This window comes from Panthera tigris, chromosome D1, assembly GCF_018350195.1.
Source record: "Panthera tigris isolate Pti1 chromosome D1, P.tigris_Pti1_mat1.1, whole genome shotgun sequence".
NCBI classification, from domain to species: Eukaryota; Metazoa; Chordata; class Mammalia; order Carnivora; family Felidae; genus Panthera; species Panthera tigris.
Window position 1 is genome coordinate 47,887,747 of NC_056669.1, and position 17,838 is coordinate 47,905,584.

The 17,838-nt window shown below is 34.8% G+C and overlaps 1 protein-coding gene across 2 annotated transcripts in view; it reads left to right on the plus strand.

Annotated features, from left to right (window-relative positions):
- Positions 1-268: 268 nt before the first annotated feature.
- The window catches only part of LOC102972156 (disks large homolog 2), a 768,935-nt gene continuing 751,365 nt past the window's right edge, over positions 269-17,838 (plus strand). For both annotated transcript variants that reach the window (XM_007078972.3, XM_042959513.1), the window contains exon 1: positions 269-577. In XM_007078972.3, coding sequence (XP_007079034.1) covers positions 269-577 — 309 coding nt within the window. The remainder of the gene's footprint in view (positions 578-17,838) is intronic.

Here is a 17,838-nt window from a genome sequence, read left to right on the forward strand (position 1 = left end):
GCTTCTGCCTAGAGCAGGGATACTGTCAAGTTGCTCTGTGAGTTGAGTCATCTATTGACAAAGAGCTACCAGCCCGCAGATAATGCTGTGCGGAGCTGCTCTCGCTGCTCCCACGATGCACTGCTTATAGCAGCTGTCAAAGATACTGAGGGATCCACGGGAGGAAAAAAAAAAAAGACTTTTACAACTGCCTGGAAGAAAAGGGGTGTGAGGGAGGAGACATTCCTGTGCAGAGCTGACCAAAGGAAAGAGTAGGCATCAGGGCAGTATGAATGCATACCTCACCAAGCAACACGGCTGCAGCCGGGGGTCCGATGGGATGGATGCCGGCAGGAGTGCACCCACACTGATCAGGGATGCCCACTGCGCTTGTGGCTGGCAGAGGAACCCTCATGGGCTTGGGTACAATTCTCAGACCATGCCCTCCTCAGGACCAGGGGGCCCAGCTTCAAACAGGACCAAGCTGGTCACTTTGTGGGACAGTGTGCGGAAAAGCCCCCACAAGACGAGCGCTAAAGGCAAAGGGACTTGTGGGGAGCGTTGCGCCTGCCCACATGGTTGGTTCAGCCCAGCACAGGTGAGCCTTTTCCTTCTGACTTTCCCTTGACTATCGGAAGAAACTGAGAACAAGTTGTGTAAGGGTAGCATGGTTTGGAAACTTTGCTGAGTCCTCTTTGCTGACTGGGAGCGCCTGTTTGGAAAACGGTAGGCCTGGAAAACCTGTCATTTTCACAGGTGTTTGTGGGCTCACCTCTGGGTGGCCTGTGAAAGTCCGAAGATGCTGTGCTCAGTTTCTTTCAGTGACTCTTTCCCAAGTTCAACTTCTGTAGTCCTCAGATGATTTTACTGTGCTGCATCATTGGCTTTTAGCAGCAATTTAACTTCTAATCATTGTTAACTTTTCTGTACTGCCTAGCCTCATTGTTTTTGTTTTTGTTTTTAAGGGAGAGAAAAAAATGAACTTTAATCAGATACTTTCCACCTCTTCAATGATAAAAAGGCATTTATTTCTTCAGCTATGGAAAGTAGTGATTTAAATTATGCTTTTCTAACTTTACTCTCATAATACTGTATACCTTTTCAGTAATGGAGAAGAAAATTTGTTTATATGAAATAATTCATTTTACACACAAAGGGAATAATTGGGTGCAGACTACAGGATGATTACACTCAGAATACAATAATGAAACATTTTATTTATTCATAGAGTAGCAATAAGGTTATTTATATTAAAAACTATAATTCTCTTTCTTCTGTAATCTAGTTCTGAAGCAGATGTGCAGATTGCCTTAATTTAATTCCTAGCTTATTCTTGCCCCAAACTACTGGCATTTTATCAGAAATGAAATTGGCTCATTTTTTTCCTGTCCCCATCCAGAACAGGGAAGACAACTTCCTGTAAATGCTGTAAAATTTAAATAAAGTGCACCTGTAATCACTGTCATAAATATAGAACAGTGATAGTTCTTAAATATCCATTGAGAAGGAGAAAATCTGTTTTCAGGGAAAAAAAAGTCTTTTCTTGATTTTAATGTGATTTTACTATAATTGAGAAGTGGCTATTGATTACAAGTGAAATGGTATGATGGGAAAGGTGTAGAGAACATTCTAATTTTAATATTAGTTTTTTAAAAAGTACTTCTAAGAATATCATATATCACTAGATCTTAATGATTGAGTTACATATATGTGGCTTTTGATGAATTAATATCATTCATCTCAGACTCTTGCTTTAAATGAAGAATATATTGTCATTTTAGCATTAAACTGGTTCAGCCTGAAATGGAGCCTGACATTTGGAAACTCAATTATTTTTCAAAGTTAACATGAATTTCAAACTGAAAAAAAAAACAGTCTTGACAATTTTGGAGTCTCTATATATTCTTTAACAAATACATATGGTTTAAATGTCTTTAAATTATATCTCTTGTGTTGATTATATTAAATTCTCAAGGCAAAGAAGACAAACACACATCTAGCTTATGGTTTTTGCACAGAGTAGAATTAGCCAACTGACATTAAAGTAGAAAAAGCAACTTGGTTTATTGTTATAATTCTTTTTATCCAAGGTGTAATAAGATTTTCATCTCATAACTGATAATTTCTCAGCCCCAAAACAGTACATTATAATAACCATGCCCTAAAAATCTTGATACATTTTTCATCCATCAAGGGAAACTTTTCCCTTTCTTGCTTTTTAACAAAGTCAGCCTCCTACTTGCCTTAAATTTATAGCCATTTAATGCTTTAAAGGATTGAAATAGACTCTCTGCACTGATAATTAAGGATCTAGTGACATATGAGAAGGCAATGAATTAAGACAGCTACCATCTCCCATTCTTTTTCATACTTATTTCTATACATTTTCTCTTATCCACATATATTTTATTGTTGGCTAGGAAGAACAGTCCTCCAAATACTGGAATTAAAATACCATATCTTTTAGGGCCTTTAGTGTTGTGACACTCTTCTATCACCTGACCCTTCCTCCTTTTTACCACCTCAGTCCTATGAAAGTGCTATGCATAGATTTTAATATATGTTTTAAAATATAATACCTAAATACTTGTACATATTAACATATTTTCATGTATATATAGGTCTATATGTATCTATATACACATATACATGTAGGCATGTATATACATATATACATATAAAAATTAAAGTTCTATATTATTATTTTCTTACCCAGAAAGTACTAACTTGTTCTTCCAAAGGATGTTTTATTCTCTTCATATGAAGTACATTTCCTTTACTTCCTGTAGGTGTTCTAAAATGATGATTTATGTGTATGTGTGCATATGTATACGTGTGTACATGTATATGTGTACATGTGTATATGTGTGTACTCATTTACATATGCATCTACAGAATATGTCTAATATTTAAAATATACAGATATGTGTAAGTACTATACACCCTTATATACTCTAACAAAAGTAAGAGCATATGTGTGTGTATGTGTATGCATATGTGTCCATTAAAAGCCTAGTCTGCTTTGAGAATTTTATGATATGATACTGTTCTTACCCCTTAAATTAACTAAAGATATCCTGTGAAATACTGTGAAACAAAGGATGGAGGTTAATTATACTAAACATTACAATTCTTGATAAAGTAGAAAGGAGAAGAATGCGTGCTTTAGAATAACCTGGGGACCCACATATGGTACAGAACGTGCCTGAGGGCTGTTAAGTGTCTTGGAACTGAGATCCTGCTCTCAGAGATATTTGCTGTATTACGTGGAAATCAGCAGTGTGATTTCCGGCTGCTATAATAGAGAGCCATGGTAATGACTTGAGTTCCTCCCAAGGCTCTTTGCCAAACTCCTGTTATTTGGGGTGTTGTGTGCTAACAGGACACTGTCATTATGTTGTTCCTCAGCAAGACTAAAAAACAGTTTCTGTCCTTTCTCAAATAAGTTTTCATTCCATTTAAATCTGTAGAATTAATATAACCCTAATAATAGGTAAGAAAATGGAAAATTATAGTGTCCAGAAGTGAGTTCTAGAATGCACATCTAGGATAATAATGTTGGTCTTGGTTGAGGAGTGGGAGAAACTGTCCATCATTGCATATGTGGCATTTCTCCCCAATTCAGATTGATCTGGGAAGGCAGCACAGAACAGTGGAGACTCAAAGGCCAGAGTTCTATGCATTTGTACTTCATTCATTCAGTCTTCATTTGTTTATTCAACTATCATTTCCTGAGTGCTTAGCATATGCTGCTCTATCAGGGCTGTGGATATAATAGTAAACAGTAAAATAGTAAATAGTAAAAAAAAAAAAAGTAAATAAAGATAGTAAAAAGGAAATCCTACCCCTACCATTGTGATGCTAATGGCCTACAGCCATATATAATCTGTAGTAAATATATCATTATATATACAGAATTATATAATCATAATTCACAAATTGGAAGTGAAACAAGTTCCATGGAGTTCTGCAAATTCCATAGTGGACATATATTCAGGAACCAGAGGAACCACAGAGGAGGAAGGAAGAGGAGGAAGATAACTTTTAAGTATTCATTTATTTACTTATTTTATTTTATTTTTATGAAAAGATACAGTATCTCTTTAAGCCTAGATTTTCTATTTTATAAAATGAGCATAAAAATAGAGCCTAAATCAGGATTTGTAGTGAGGAATGATTAACATAATAAATGTAAGGCACTTAGAACAGTGCTTACAAGTCATATGGGTTCAATAAATATTTGTAGAATGAATGAATAAGCGTGGAATAAAAGTTGGCTATTATTAACTTACTCCTTACTTCATTTTTTCTGATTGTCTGGGAAGAGAAAGTAAGTGAATTAGTAAAGACTTCAAGAGGTAGTGATGCTTGGGCTGAATCGAACTGAACCTTGAAGTAACATACATGTGTTTATCAAGTGAGCAAAGAGAGAGAAGCTTTTGGAGTAAAAATAACAAAAACAGAAACACCTGTAACACTCTGGTTGCTGTGTAGAACTACTCATAGATGCTCATAGTTCTGTTTGCCCAGAATGTTGGGCACTAGAGAGTAGGTTCTTCAAGAGCTGAGGCTAGAGACATGAACAGGGTTTGGACACACAGAGAGTCTGGTGGGCTTTGATGAGGACTTCACTGAACTGGCAGCATGGAGTCAGTCACTGCAGGATCCCAGTGTAACTGGTACTGCTACTCTCCATGTGTTAGACTGCATGGTCATTGAAACTTTCTGGGCCTCAGGTTCTCTGTTTCTAAGAAAACTGATTTTCCCCAAATGAACTCCTATATCTCTTCCAATACTACTCTCTGTCAACTGACACCCATTAATTAATGGGAAGCACTTTGGAAAAGATTTATGCTTTAAAGCCAGACAATCCTAAGTTTAAATTTCCCAGCTCTGTGTGACCTCACTTCCTTAACCTCTTTAAGATTCATTTGTCTCCTTCTGTAAAACTTAGGATAATAAAATTATATTATGGGAAATGTACTAAGAATTGAAAATACTGTACTCTATATAAAGGAGCCCAGCATGGTGCTTAGAACGTAGGAATTGTTCAATAAGTGGTATTTATTATTACTAATCATATCTATATTATGCTTTTTTAACCTGAAGAACTTATAGTCCATCAAATTTATTATCAGTATTGTAGTCCTTTATTAGAATTTCTCCTTTGTTCATTTTTTGATGTCTTATAATGATGGTTAGGTTAGGCAACTGTCCAGAAACATTTGGCACAGTACCACATGATGATGGGATGACATTTTACCCTTCAGTGTTCTCAGGGATTCACAAAATGCACACTACCAAAAAATATTTATATATGTCATATATATATGGCATATATATGTGTGTATGTATGTGTATAGATATATACATGTATATAATATATATATATAGTATATATTATATGTGTATAATTGTATATATATGTTGTGTGTATATATATATATACACACACACACACACACACATATATATATGTATATATATATATAGTGTGTGTATATGTGTATATTAGATTTTCTCAGAAACATTCTGCGAGAACAACTGTATTTGAAGCACTTAGTCAAACTCTGTAAATCTTCCCTAAGTGTCCTTCTGCAACTCCTCCAGAAATAGCAATTTGCAGCAACTTGAGTGCAGAGAACCTTTTTATCCAAGAAGTAGAGTTGCCCTAGGCTGAAATCTCAGGCTCAGCTTATGCCCAGCCAGAAAGATCTGACAGCTTGTTTTAACTCTGTAGCTGTTTCTACTGATTCCTCCCAGAAAGAGAACCCCTTACCAAGGAAGAATAAGACTTTTTAGTCTCTGGAAAATACCATTTGCCCTCAGGCAAAAGAAACAGAAGAGAATAAGGATAATACAGGAGAAATTAAAGTTCTAGGCATTTTTTAAACAGACCTGAATCTACATGGTCAACACTTACGTCCCTACTTCTTCTGGATGCTGATGTGAGCAGAGCATTTTCTCTAGGGCTGGACAAGTAGAGACAAAGTACTGAGGTTGGGAAAGGAAAGAGCAAAGATGATAATATTTGTTGAATACTCACAATACCCATAATGTATGAAGCACTATGCTAAGGCTTTATGTTACTTATTTTTTAAATTCTCTCCACAAAATTAAGAGTGGTATTAAAATCCCCACTTTATAGATATGGGAATTAAAGCTAAGAGTAACTTTCTCATGATGGCACATCTGAAAAGTTAGAATTTGTTTCAAATGTAGGTCTATATGACTACCTTCCCCATTCCACCAAATCTTATAGAAAGGCCTCTTTGAGGAATAGTGGGAGGTAGAACACCCCAAGAGACCTTTTGAACTCTCTAATTTAACAGGAAATTTCCTTAAAGAATTGTAGTGTTGGGAGAACTGGCACTCTCTAGTAGAACCCTAGATTTCCCCATTCTGTTTCATTTTCTGGTCATGGGAACCCTGAGCTGGTTGGACCTCTAAAGATGTCTCCTCTGTCTGATCAAGGTTAAGAATTGTGCTGATCTGAAGGAGCTGTTGTTGATTCTCACAGCACTGATCCTTGCTCTTAGAAATACCTTGTGATCTGTGGTTATTTGCAAATTAGATTCAGTCTTACAACCTCTATAGTGAGGAATTGAGAACCATGTATTTTAAACTTAATACACATACATAACAAAGTACATGTAGACATTATCTTACACCCAAAAGCATTATTGTACATTGCTGAATGTTGTAAATCTCACACATTATCTACTTGTGTATTTATCATGCCAAGAATCAAATCTCTTTTCTTAATACTACCATCTCCATCATCCATCCTCTTCCTTTTCCTGGCATTGTTTGATCTGTTACAAATGTAGCCCCACCTGATTTTATTCTCCTCAATTCTCTAGACTACTTTGTTACATTCTTTTAATCTCCCAAAGGCATATGTGTGTGTGTGTGTGTATACACACACACACATATATTCATATATAGTATATATATGTATATGTATATATGTATATATATATGTCTATGTGTGTATATATATGTATGTATATGTGTGTGTGTGTGTATATATATGTATATATATATGTATATATGTATATATATATGTATGTATGTATATGAAGCCTAAAAAAGTTAAAAGATTTCCTCAGGCTCATTCAGATTGTGGTAAACTTGGTCCATGTCTTTGAACTCAGAATTGAGTTACCTTTGGGGCGCCTGGGTGGCGCAGTCGGTTAAGCATCCGACTTCAGCCAGGTCACGATCTCGCGGTCCGTGAGTTCCAGCCCCGCATCAGGCTCTGGGCTGATGGCTCGGAGCCTGGAGCTTGTTTCTGATTCTGTGTCTCCCTCTCTCTCTGCCCCTCCCCCGTTCATGCTCTGTCTCTCTCTGTCCCAAAAATAAATAAAAAACATTGAAAAAAAATTAAAAAAAAAAAAAAAGAATTGAGTTACCTTTGTATTGTGTCAAGCTGCCCTCCTTCTCTAAGCCCTGTCCTCCTCTTTATGAAGTTAATTATTGGAAGAACATTATTAAGCATGCAACTTGTTTGGTAATGCAGTGTTGGACATTATACAAAATTTATATTATATCTTATTTCTACTACTTCAAAATTCAGAACAGTAGTCCCCAAGGAGATAGAAAGAAGAGCCACTAGAAATAATTTTAGAATTGTATGGAGATACTTATGTATTGATAATGATTGGGAGGTAATACTGGCATCTTGGATAAGGGAGTCAGGGATGCTAGATGCACTGTAATGTGCAAAGAAGTTCTGTACAACAAAGAATCACCCCATGTACTCCACAATTTTTAACATTCCACTGGACATTCATGAACATTTTTTTAAGTTTATGATTTTCTAAGTCTAAAGTCAAATTCAGTTTTACAAACAGATATGAAGTATTTTCTGCAGAAATTTAATAAGCATTAAATTTCTAGGAATGTAACTCCTCTGTAAATCAAGGAATCATTGCATTTTTTATTTTGTTAGGAATTTGGCATAAGTTGGCACCCATTTTGGAAAACCCCATCCTAATTCTGCTGCTCCTATATTTGGTGCCACAGATATACCTCTCCTGTATTAGTCTACATTTGTAAATATCACCTGCAAATATGTAATCAAAGAGACTTGAGACTTCTTTTAATAGACTTAGAAACACACAAAATAGATCTGACAGATTTAATTTATAGGGTATTTTAAAAACATTTAATTTGATTGACATACCATATATTAATTTTTAAAATATTTTAGCATCCAATAATAAATCTATTTTTTGAAAAGTAACTGAAATTGTTTATTTTTTAGTTTTCTCTTGTTTTCAATACTACTCTGAAATTATCCCAAAGGTCATCTACACTCAACTTCCCTGTAAGTCTTAGGTTGCTGAGTTGTTGTGTTGCTGTTTTTGTTGTTGTTGTTGTTATTTGTTTTTTTCAACCCATTCCCCATTTCTTAAAGGTTAGAGTTCCAAAGTCTTTTGAAGCACTAGAAATCAAATGCATACCTTGTCATTGGAGAGAATTCCAAACAGAGATAAAGAGATAGGGATAGAGAAATGATAGATAAACTTCCTCAGTGTCCTGTGGTATATAAAACAGGGAATTGTTTTGACACCAAAGTTATAAATAAGGGCCAATTTATTTTCAAAAATATCACTTTTATTAGCTTTCTCTGTTTGAACTGTTGACACTTATGTTAGATTTTCTATATTTCAATTGAGGCTATTTCCTTTAATCTCTTATTATATACAAATAATCTGTTATTACTTCTACCAACACTAATGTTTAAATCTGGAATCCATCATATATGAGTTTTTTCTCTTCCTGTACTTCTTGTAAGAACTGGTATCTGGTCTCTTTATTCCATTTAAATATATATTTATTAATTATAAGTGTATGTAAGCATTTAACTACTTCATTACACTGTTCAGTATATTTGGCCTCACAGATTTACATATTGAAAACATTTTTTAAACATAAACTACTCTTGTATTTTTCTTTTTACTTAGTATAGAAAAATATGTGTATACAGTTGCATTATCTATGAATCTCAGATGGAGAAAGAGTATTACAAAACAAATATTATAAAATGGAAATGTTGGGTCCAATAGAATTGAGAATCTGGCCCTGTATAGAAAAAGTTTGCAAAATTCTGCACTACACTATTAATTTTCCATTTAATTGTGATAGAATATCCCGTTCTGCCTAACAGAGTCTATCCATCTTTTAAAGACCTGGTTCAAGAACATCCTTCTCATTAATCCTATCTAGCTAGCCCATCTTAGCTCACAAAACCTCTACTTAACATGGCATCCTGCACAATTATCACATTACCTTGCACTGTGGTTAGTGTCCTTCTCAGTCTCCTGATGAGAGAGTCCTCATATGCCCATTTTGAGTCCAACTCCCAGTGCTAGTTGTCCATTTACTTTTGTGACAATTCTTGTGGTATCATTATTAAGTCATACATTTGGGCCCAGACTTCTCAACGGTATCCCTGGCTGTGGAGAGGAGAGACTATGTCATCTATACTTTTATGTCTAGTTGGTTACTGTGCATGATTTACCTATCACATTGTATCACAGTTATGAGTGCTTATCTATATGCTTCACTGAACTGAATTCCATTAGAGTACAACCTATTTACCTTTGTTTCCCTAGTACCCAGAAAGTAGCAATAGTTCAATAAAGTCTTCTTGGTTTCTGAATGAATATCAGCACAGAATATAAAAGTACTTAATCAGTACTTAGTACAGTACATAAAAGTGTATATAAAGTACTTAGTTAGTTTTGAGTTTACGTATTATTGTTATGAATTATGCAAATGCCTTAAGATTAAGAGTGACCACTTTTACCCTTATAAGAGCTCTATTTAATAACATTATAATAAAAAGTTAACATGCATTTATTGTTTGTTTCTTTTGTTTTTAGTTTCACTCAGATTCTTATTCTATTGTGATGCTGTAAAAATATTGGTATCACTGTTCAGAAATTAGGTTCTGGATTCAAGTGGGTCATGGTGTTCAATGATGAAAGGAACAGTGCTGTACTTTGAGAGGACAGCCAGAAAAAAAATCGATTCTTCACAGTTTCTTTGTCCAATTTAGGAGTCACCTGTTCTCTAGAAGGTTGAAATAATGTCATGAAATATTATTTTATAATTAGTTTCCATACAATCTACTGTGGGCTGCATGACCTTTACTCTCCGTCATTTTCATCATTAAATATAAGTGCTCAGAGTCCAGGAGTTGACACCAGCACATTAAACATCCATAATTGAAGACCTTTGTACTTTATTCTGATAGGCTGTGCTATTTAGTTAGTAGTCAACATTGACTGATATGGTTTTTCAGTACCACTGTTTTCTTTAAGAAATGAATTAGCTTTAGAACTATGTAAATAATTCAGATATTTTCATTACATTTCAGAATGATTAATAAATATATCTGCTCCTGGGGTGCCTGGGTGGCTCAGTCGGTTAAGCGTCCGACTTCGGCTCAGGTCATGATCTCACAGTTTGTGAGTTCCAAGCCCCACGTCAGGCTCTGTGCTGACAGCTCAGAGCCTGGAGCCTGCTTTGGATTGTGTGTCTCCCTCTGTCTCTGCCTCTCCCCCACTTGTGTGCATGTTCTCTCTCTCTCTCTCTCTCTCTCTCTCTCTCTCAAAAATAAATGAAATGTAAAAAAAAAAATTTTTTTTTAAATATATCTGCTCCTGACAATCTGGAAAGACAATTATACAAAATCTTTGATTCTAGTTTTATACTGTTTATTCATTTTTCTGATCTACTTTACTTGTTCTTTGTTACACATATTACTGCTCTTATCTGCAACATTTTATGGCTTATTTTTCAGGTATTTTTTAGAACAGTTTTAGGTTCACAGAAAGATTAGGAGAAAGACTTACAATATTTTTTATTCTATTTTCAATTTAAAAATTTTTAATAAAAGTAAAAACTAAGTAGATAATTATAAGTCTTCTTAGTTTAAAGGTAAGCATATATACTACTTTTAAAAATAGTTTTGTTATTGGGTTTTGATGTAAAAGTAACACATTTTTGCTAAATGTTATAAGCTAAAGATAAGTTTAAAATAATTTAAAACACCTATGAAAGTACAAAAACCACAGTTAATGTTTTTATACCCTTTCAATGTTTTTAATTGTCTCTGTATATATATCTTCAGAAATAATTTTGTATTATCACATGCTCATAGATGTACCTAAATATATTGTTTGTATGTGTCTGTCTGTGGGAATTTAATAATATAAAACCATATTGCTTTTTAAACTTAGCATCATATTGTGAACATTTTCCTAAGTCAATAAACTATTTTTCTTATTGACATAATTTTATAATGAGTACATAATATTCACCTTTCCATAAAAATTCAAGTTGATAGAGTTGAGGTTATCTTTTTTTTATAATTAATAGAAACAATACCAAAGTTAAGCATTGGTATACAAGGACTTTTGACCACATTTCTCATAGGGATATATTTTCAGGAAAGGAATCACTAAATCAATTATGCAAATTTTTAAGGCTCATAGTATTTATCTAGTAATTCAGTCAATTTTTATTCAACAGTTAATGATTGAACAGTTCCCATATGCCAAAACACTGTGTTGAATAATGGAGATATAAAGGAGAACAAAAGAGATTGATTCCTGCCTGTTACAGCTTAGAGCTAATTGCCAAATTGCTTGTAAGAAGACTTTACCAATTTACAGTCTTTCGATTTCAGGAATGTATAAACATGTCTTTCCTCCTGTGCTCACGAATTCAGTAAGCTAAAAAATTGTATGCCATTACTATTTTAATTTGCTTTTTTTTTCTTAATGAAGATGAGTTATTTTTCCTGTGATTGTAGCCAGTTGTGATACTATTATGGCATCATCTATAATCCCTAACATAATAATAATATCCAGGTGACAATGTAATACATGCTTAATTTGTTGACTGTGTGAATGGTAGGATGGAAGGAAGGAAGGAAGGAAGGAAGGAAGGAAGGAAGGAAGAATGGGTATACAAATAGGTGAGTAGTTTCTGCTTGAAAGTCCTGATGAGAGAAATTTCTCCCTATCCTAAATATAGAAGAGTAGTTCTATAACAATCTTTTGAGTGATCTATGCCTCTGCCTCTCCTGTCACTGTAGCTCCTTAAGTCTGTTCTCTGGAAGGAAGGAGCTGAATGCTCTTCTTTTCACACTGACGTAGGTGAGCAAGATTGAATTGAGTGACAGATGAAGAGGTAATTAGTACAACAGGCAGACGTAGACAGGCTATCTGACTGTGTTGATAGAGAGTTTGCTGAGGAGTGCAGTGTGAGCACTACATTGACAGTCAGGAAACCTGAAGAGAAAAAGTGATCTAACTGATGAGATGGGGAAGGGAAATATTCTGGAAATATCTTGCCTGTTTTATAGTATGCTTATATATGGATAAGAATTTCATGAAATTTGTAGACAGACATAATCAAAGATGATCTGGGGTCCACATGTCTTAAAATGCAGGCAGGCTTTCCCTAAAAGTCAAAACCATATCTTAAGATGATTGTATGAGTGTTATCCCTTAAAAACACACTTATTATAGTGCTGATGCCAATATTTAGAATTAAATTTCTGTATAGAATAATTCTATGGACTCCTCTTATCAAAGCTTGGCACTGTCTGGCTGTCCTAAACAAAATGTGAAGCCCATCCATCAATGATGTGAGGGTGACTGTTTTTTAGCATAGGAAAGAACATCATTTTCGAAGGACTGAATAGAAACGTGACTGTTAAATGGGTTTAAGACTGTACGTAGGTTAAGGACAGAAAATCTTTTAAGTTTATTAAAGAGCTTAGAGCAATTGGTAGTTCTTTGAAGACTTATAATTATTCACTTTTCTAATAATTGAGTCGAGAAAATGTAGATAACAATTGATATTATGATCCCCATCCTTTTTTGGGGCAGTTCACTCGGAGCATTCAGCCTGTTTTTTTTTGTTTTTTGTTTTTTGTTTTTTGTTGTTTTTTTCCTCCTACTCTATGCTGCTCCTGAACCTGTTTTATAATCCACTCAGTTTACCATGCCAAAAAATCAGGAAGTCATCACCTCCTCTACTCCCATCACTTCTCTACTCCCAGGGTCTTCACTAATTAATTGATGAATAGTTAATAAAGAATTGTATCTCAGAGTGTCTCAAACATTTTCCCTTTTTTCATTCCCACTCTCAATTTCTGACTATAGATGTGCATTATCATTAACATAAGTTATTTGCAGTAGCCACTGGTCTCCCAGACTCCTTCATCCATTCCAAATGTTTTTGTTGTCAAATTTATCTTAACATTCAATTCTGTTTATATCACTCACCAATTTAAATGATTTAGCAAATCCAAATCATTTATAGTAGTGTTTCACTTTAAGAGTACTCTGACCTCTGGAGAAGACAGATATGTCTGGAAATACTAATGGGTGGTCTGTGTAGGATCAAAGATGTTAAATAGTTGTTAATTTATTATTATGGGATTTTTTTCAAAGTCCTTAGGATTTTACATCTTTCCAAGGCAGGTCAATTATGTGCAACATGGACTAAATGTGTGTGATGAAATATTTACCAGTATTTCATGAAACACAAGATTCCAAACACTAGTTTAAAAAATAAAACTTGACCTCCATAGCAGAACTTTAAGATTATCTTCATTTTAGCCTCAACCTATTCTCCAACCCCATCTCCAGCCACTTCTCTTATGTCTAGCAACAGCCAACTATTTGTTCCCTGATTCTCTAAAGCCACCATGCATTCAGTCTCCTGCCAAATCTTTTTTCACACACCCCCTTTTTATTAAGATTCTCCCTGTTCCTCTGTTTGATAACATATCCATCAATCAAGTATCATCCCAAATATTACCTTCTTTAAACCTTCCTTTTCTGTGTTCTCACAGAATGTTGTACATCACTTATTTCACTTAGTATTGTGATTGCTTACATGTCTGCTTCATCTACCATATTAGAAGATTTGAGAGAACACAAAATGTGCCTTATTTATTTCTGTATTTTTAGTGTGGGGATAGGGCCTGACTCATTCATAAATGAGTGAAAGAATAGTATCTTTAAAAATTGGTAGGGAGGGAATAATGTTGTACTATGTGAAGCATGTTAATACTGTGATTAGGTTTCTGGTTCCTGGATCCCTTTTGTCTCTTTGAAAGCCCAGATAAGTATCCAGTATCTGATAAGTATCCAGAAGGAACTGGGACCAAGAAACTAACTCAGACTGGTTTAAATGTACATGATATCAAATTATGTAAATGTAAATTTCAGTGAAAATTACAATTATTAGAAGAAATGATATATCCATGTACATATAATTCAGTTGTCTAGTCATTCCTAAGTATTTATTAATTATCTATTTATGCCAAGTCCTGTCCTAGAAATTTGAAAATATAGCAATAAATACAACAGGCAAGATTTAGTTGAGAATTACAGACAATTAACAAGTAAACAAATAAATAAGATTACTTCAAATAGTGACTTACGACTGTAAAATAAACAAGCGCACTGTGATATGGAGAATAATTTGGTGGAGGCAGTGGGGTGTGGGTGCTTCTTTGGACACACACTAAAGTAAGAGAAGGCCTTAAGGGGGAGGAGACCATTGAGTTGATATTTGAAGGATGAAAGGTGAAAAGGGGACAGCCTTATAACAGTCTTCAGGTGATATTATAAATAATAGAATAGCATGTTCAAGGAACCTAGGGTAAGGACAAATTTTATCTTTTGCAACAGAAAAAGGCTAGTATGGAAAAGAGAGAGTACGTGGAAGAAGGTCAGGAATGGAGATTGCAGGTCGTGGAGACTTTGAAGACTGTGGTAGGGAGTCTGAATTGTATTCAAAGTTCAACAAGAAGCCATTGGATGTGAAATGGTCTTGATGTACATAGTAAGAATGAGCTGTGGGGAGGCAATGATGGAAGGAGGGAATGTAGTTGGAATGCCCTTCCAAAGGAGGGATAATGTTGACTGGATTCAGGTAGCAGCAATGGTGATGGAGATCCATTGTATGAATTGAGCTGTATTCTGGATGTAGAACAATAAGATCGATTAAATAGTGTGAGTTTCTTTGAGACCAAAAAAACAAAGTGAAGCAGATAAGAAAAATGAAAGAAGTGAAGGGTAATTTCCAGCTATTGGACCTCTCTCCGTGGAGTCAAAACATCTTCAGAATCTGTTAATTATTTGAACCCAAATGTTCCCACTCCTTCCCACCTAGTGTGTTCCTGATTGGTTGGCAATGATTGCCTTTCTGATTTCACTTTTTCTTTGCTTTCCTTCTGTATTCTAACATCTTTCCAAACTTCAGATTGATACAGTTTTTTCTTTAGGGAGGATATTTTCAACAGTCCTGCTGGCCTAAGTGTTCTTTCATTTCTTTATGGTTAACGTGCATGGCTGAGTTTTCAATCACCTGAGAGCAATTATAATTTACTACATTTGTAAGTTGGAAATTGGGAAGGTGTCTTAATAAAGCCCTCAAATACCAAGCCCAAGGCAATAGATCATGGCCCACCAAATATGCGATGTTGACCTTCCCTTCTTCTGCAGCTCCAGCATTGAGTCCTCCCTCTGATACCTTCATGAGAAAGATATTTTTAATAACTTGTTTAAATACATTCGATGATGGATAATCTCTATCTAGGAAAGTCACTACTTAGAGTTTGGGTGGATGCTAATAAGGAAATAAAGTAATCATTTAACTTTACTGAAAATTATTATTATTAGTAGTATTAGTATATTATTTAGAGCATATGGTTCAAGCATATGGTCTCCCATCTCTCTTTCTCCATTCATTTCTTTTTGGTTGAACTATGAAATCTTGAGTACATCCCTTGAACACCATTTATTAAGTTCATTAGAAATCCTCCAAGAGGATTTTTGGAACATAAACAAACATTTTTCTAAGAGTTATTCCTCCTTTAAACTTCAATGTGACTTTAAAACAGTAATGAGTAAGTTGTATTTTTTAGGAATAAACCAGTGACTGGAAACAGATATTCCCTTTGTACATTCCAGACCCAATTGACTAAATTGATGTCAAAATTGATAAATCATATTTTGTAGAATCTGAAAGTGTCCTCTTATCATGTGATGCCTGTGGCTAACATGGCAGCAGTTTGGTATAATGTCCATTATCCCATCACTAAAATTACTGTATTGTCGACCCCATTATAGCTTTGGCCTTGACAGAGTGCATGAATTGTCTCCTAAACAGTTCCTTGTTTCAAATCAGTCTGTAACTGTAGATTGCAAGGGTCATGCTTTAATTCATGCCTCAGCAGAATTAAGGCTGTTAAGTGATCTGTCTCTCCCAGCTTGGACTCATATTGAATTTCACAACTCAGAGGAAGGTGAGTGAGTGTATTCCACTGGAAATATACAGAACTGGAAATCAGAAAATTTAGCTGGGCTAACTCTGGACTCTGAACCACCCAAACCAAGTGTCAGAATTTTAGTGCATGTCAACTGGAGGGAACTAGACTAGATGCAAAATATTATTAATATGTTTCATTGTGTGGACCCTGATTGATTCATGATGGCTGAATGGACAGTGATGCTAAGAAAGACGGTGAAGCTACATTTGGACCTCTCAGAAAAGAGAACTGAAAATTAGCACAGTTAGCCATGAATAATAAGGAAAGACATGGCAGCCTAGATCTCTAGTTTCTTTATAGCCCTTGCATTCAATGATGCTATGTACTTTATGTGAATGGCATAATTATAAATTACAATAATTGCTGTCATATGTGAAGCATTTCTTATATATTAATTTATTATAACCTTCAAAATAGCGTGGGGATATAGGTCATCTTCTCCCCATTTTATAGATGAGCAAATGGACTTTTAGAAACAAAGTAACTTGCCCTAATTTATACCACTAGGGATCAGATTTATGTTTGGAGCTCAGGTCTGATCTCAGAGGGTCACTCTTTTCTTTGTGCTGGACTAATTCATACAGTACCCCGCATTTGTTGATGTTGACTTGATTTATAAGAAGCTGATAAACATTAAGTGATCAAAAAACTAAACTTATTTAGGTCACAATACAGCTCAAAAAATGATGATTAGGAATGAGGCCAAATTTAGTAAGTTTAGGAACGAAGTAGGAAAAATACAGTTTTTAAAAAAAATAATGTACTTACAGCTCTTTTGGAAATTCTATTTAAATATTTATTTATTTTCTTGGAACTTCATTTTGGAATAGAGATAAATTCTTCAAAAACTGTAATGAGAAAAGCTTTCTAAATTCCTTTGAAATTTGAAAGATGATTGATAATTAAAGGACATCTCCCCCTCCAAGCTCAGGGTCCAGTGTGGCTGCTGCCGTTGTTCTATCCAAGGGACAGATCTGTCACTTAACCAACACAATAGATAACATCCAATAAGTCCTTAACAAAGTTTTGCTAAATAAATATGGTATTGCATCCCTAAGTTTTATCTCTCATTTCTGCAGTAGAAAACAAGGGATATTCTTCAAAAAGCTAGCTCAATTTAACCTCTTCAATGTATGCATAACAGCTTGAAGATATAAATTCATAATATTTAGTTACTTCAAAACAGAGTGCTTGTTTAACAAGAGGAACAAGGACCAGAGTGTGATTAGTCAGACAGCTGTGATTTGCAGTTCTCCTCTCTATCCACTAGAAATTCCCTCCTGTTTGTTTACATGTCACATCATGAGATGAATCATGTTACACATTATATTTCCGATACCCTTTATGCTCTAGTCTGTTACATTAGTGCTGTTCCATGCCTATTCTTTTTCTGGTGGTGGTAATGGTGGTGCAGGAGACTTGTATGTTCTCCCCCCCCCCAAAAAAAAAACACATCAACCTATTGCATGATTGGTGAAATTTGGCTT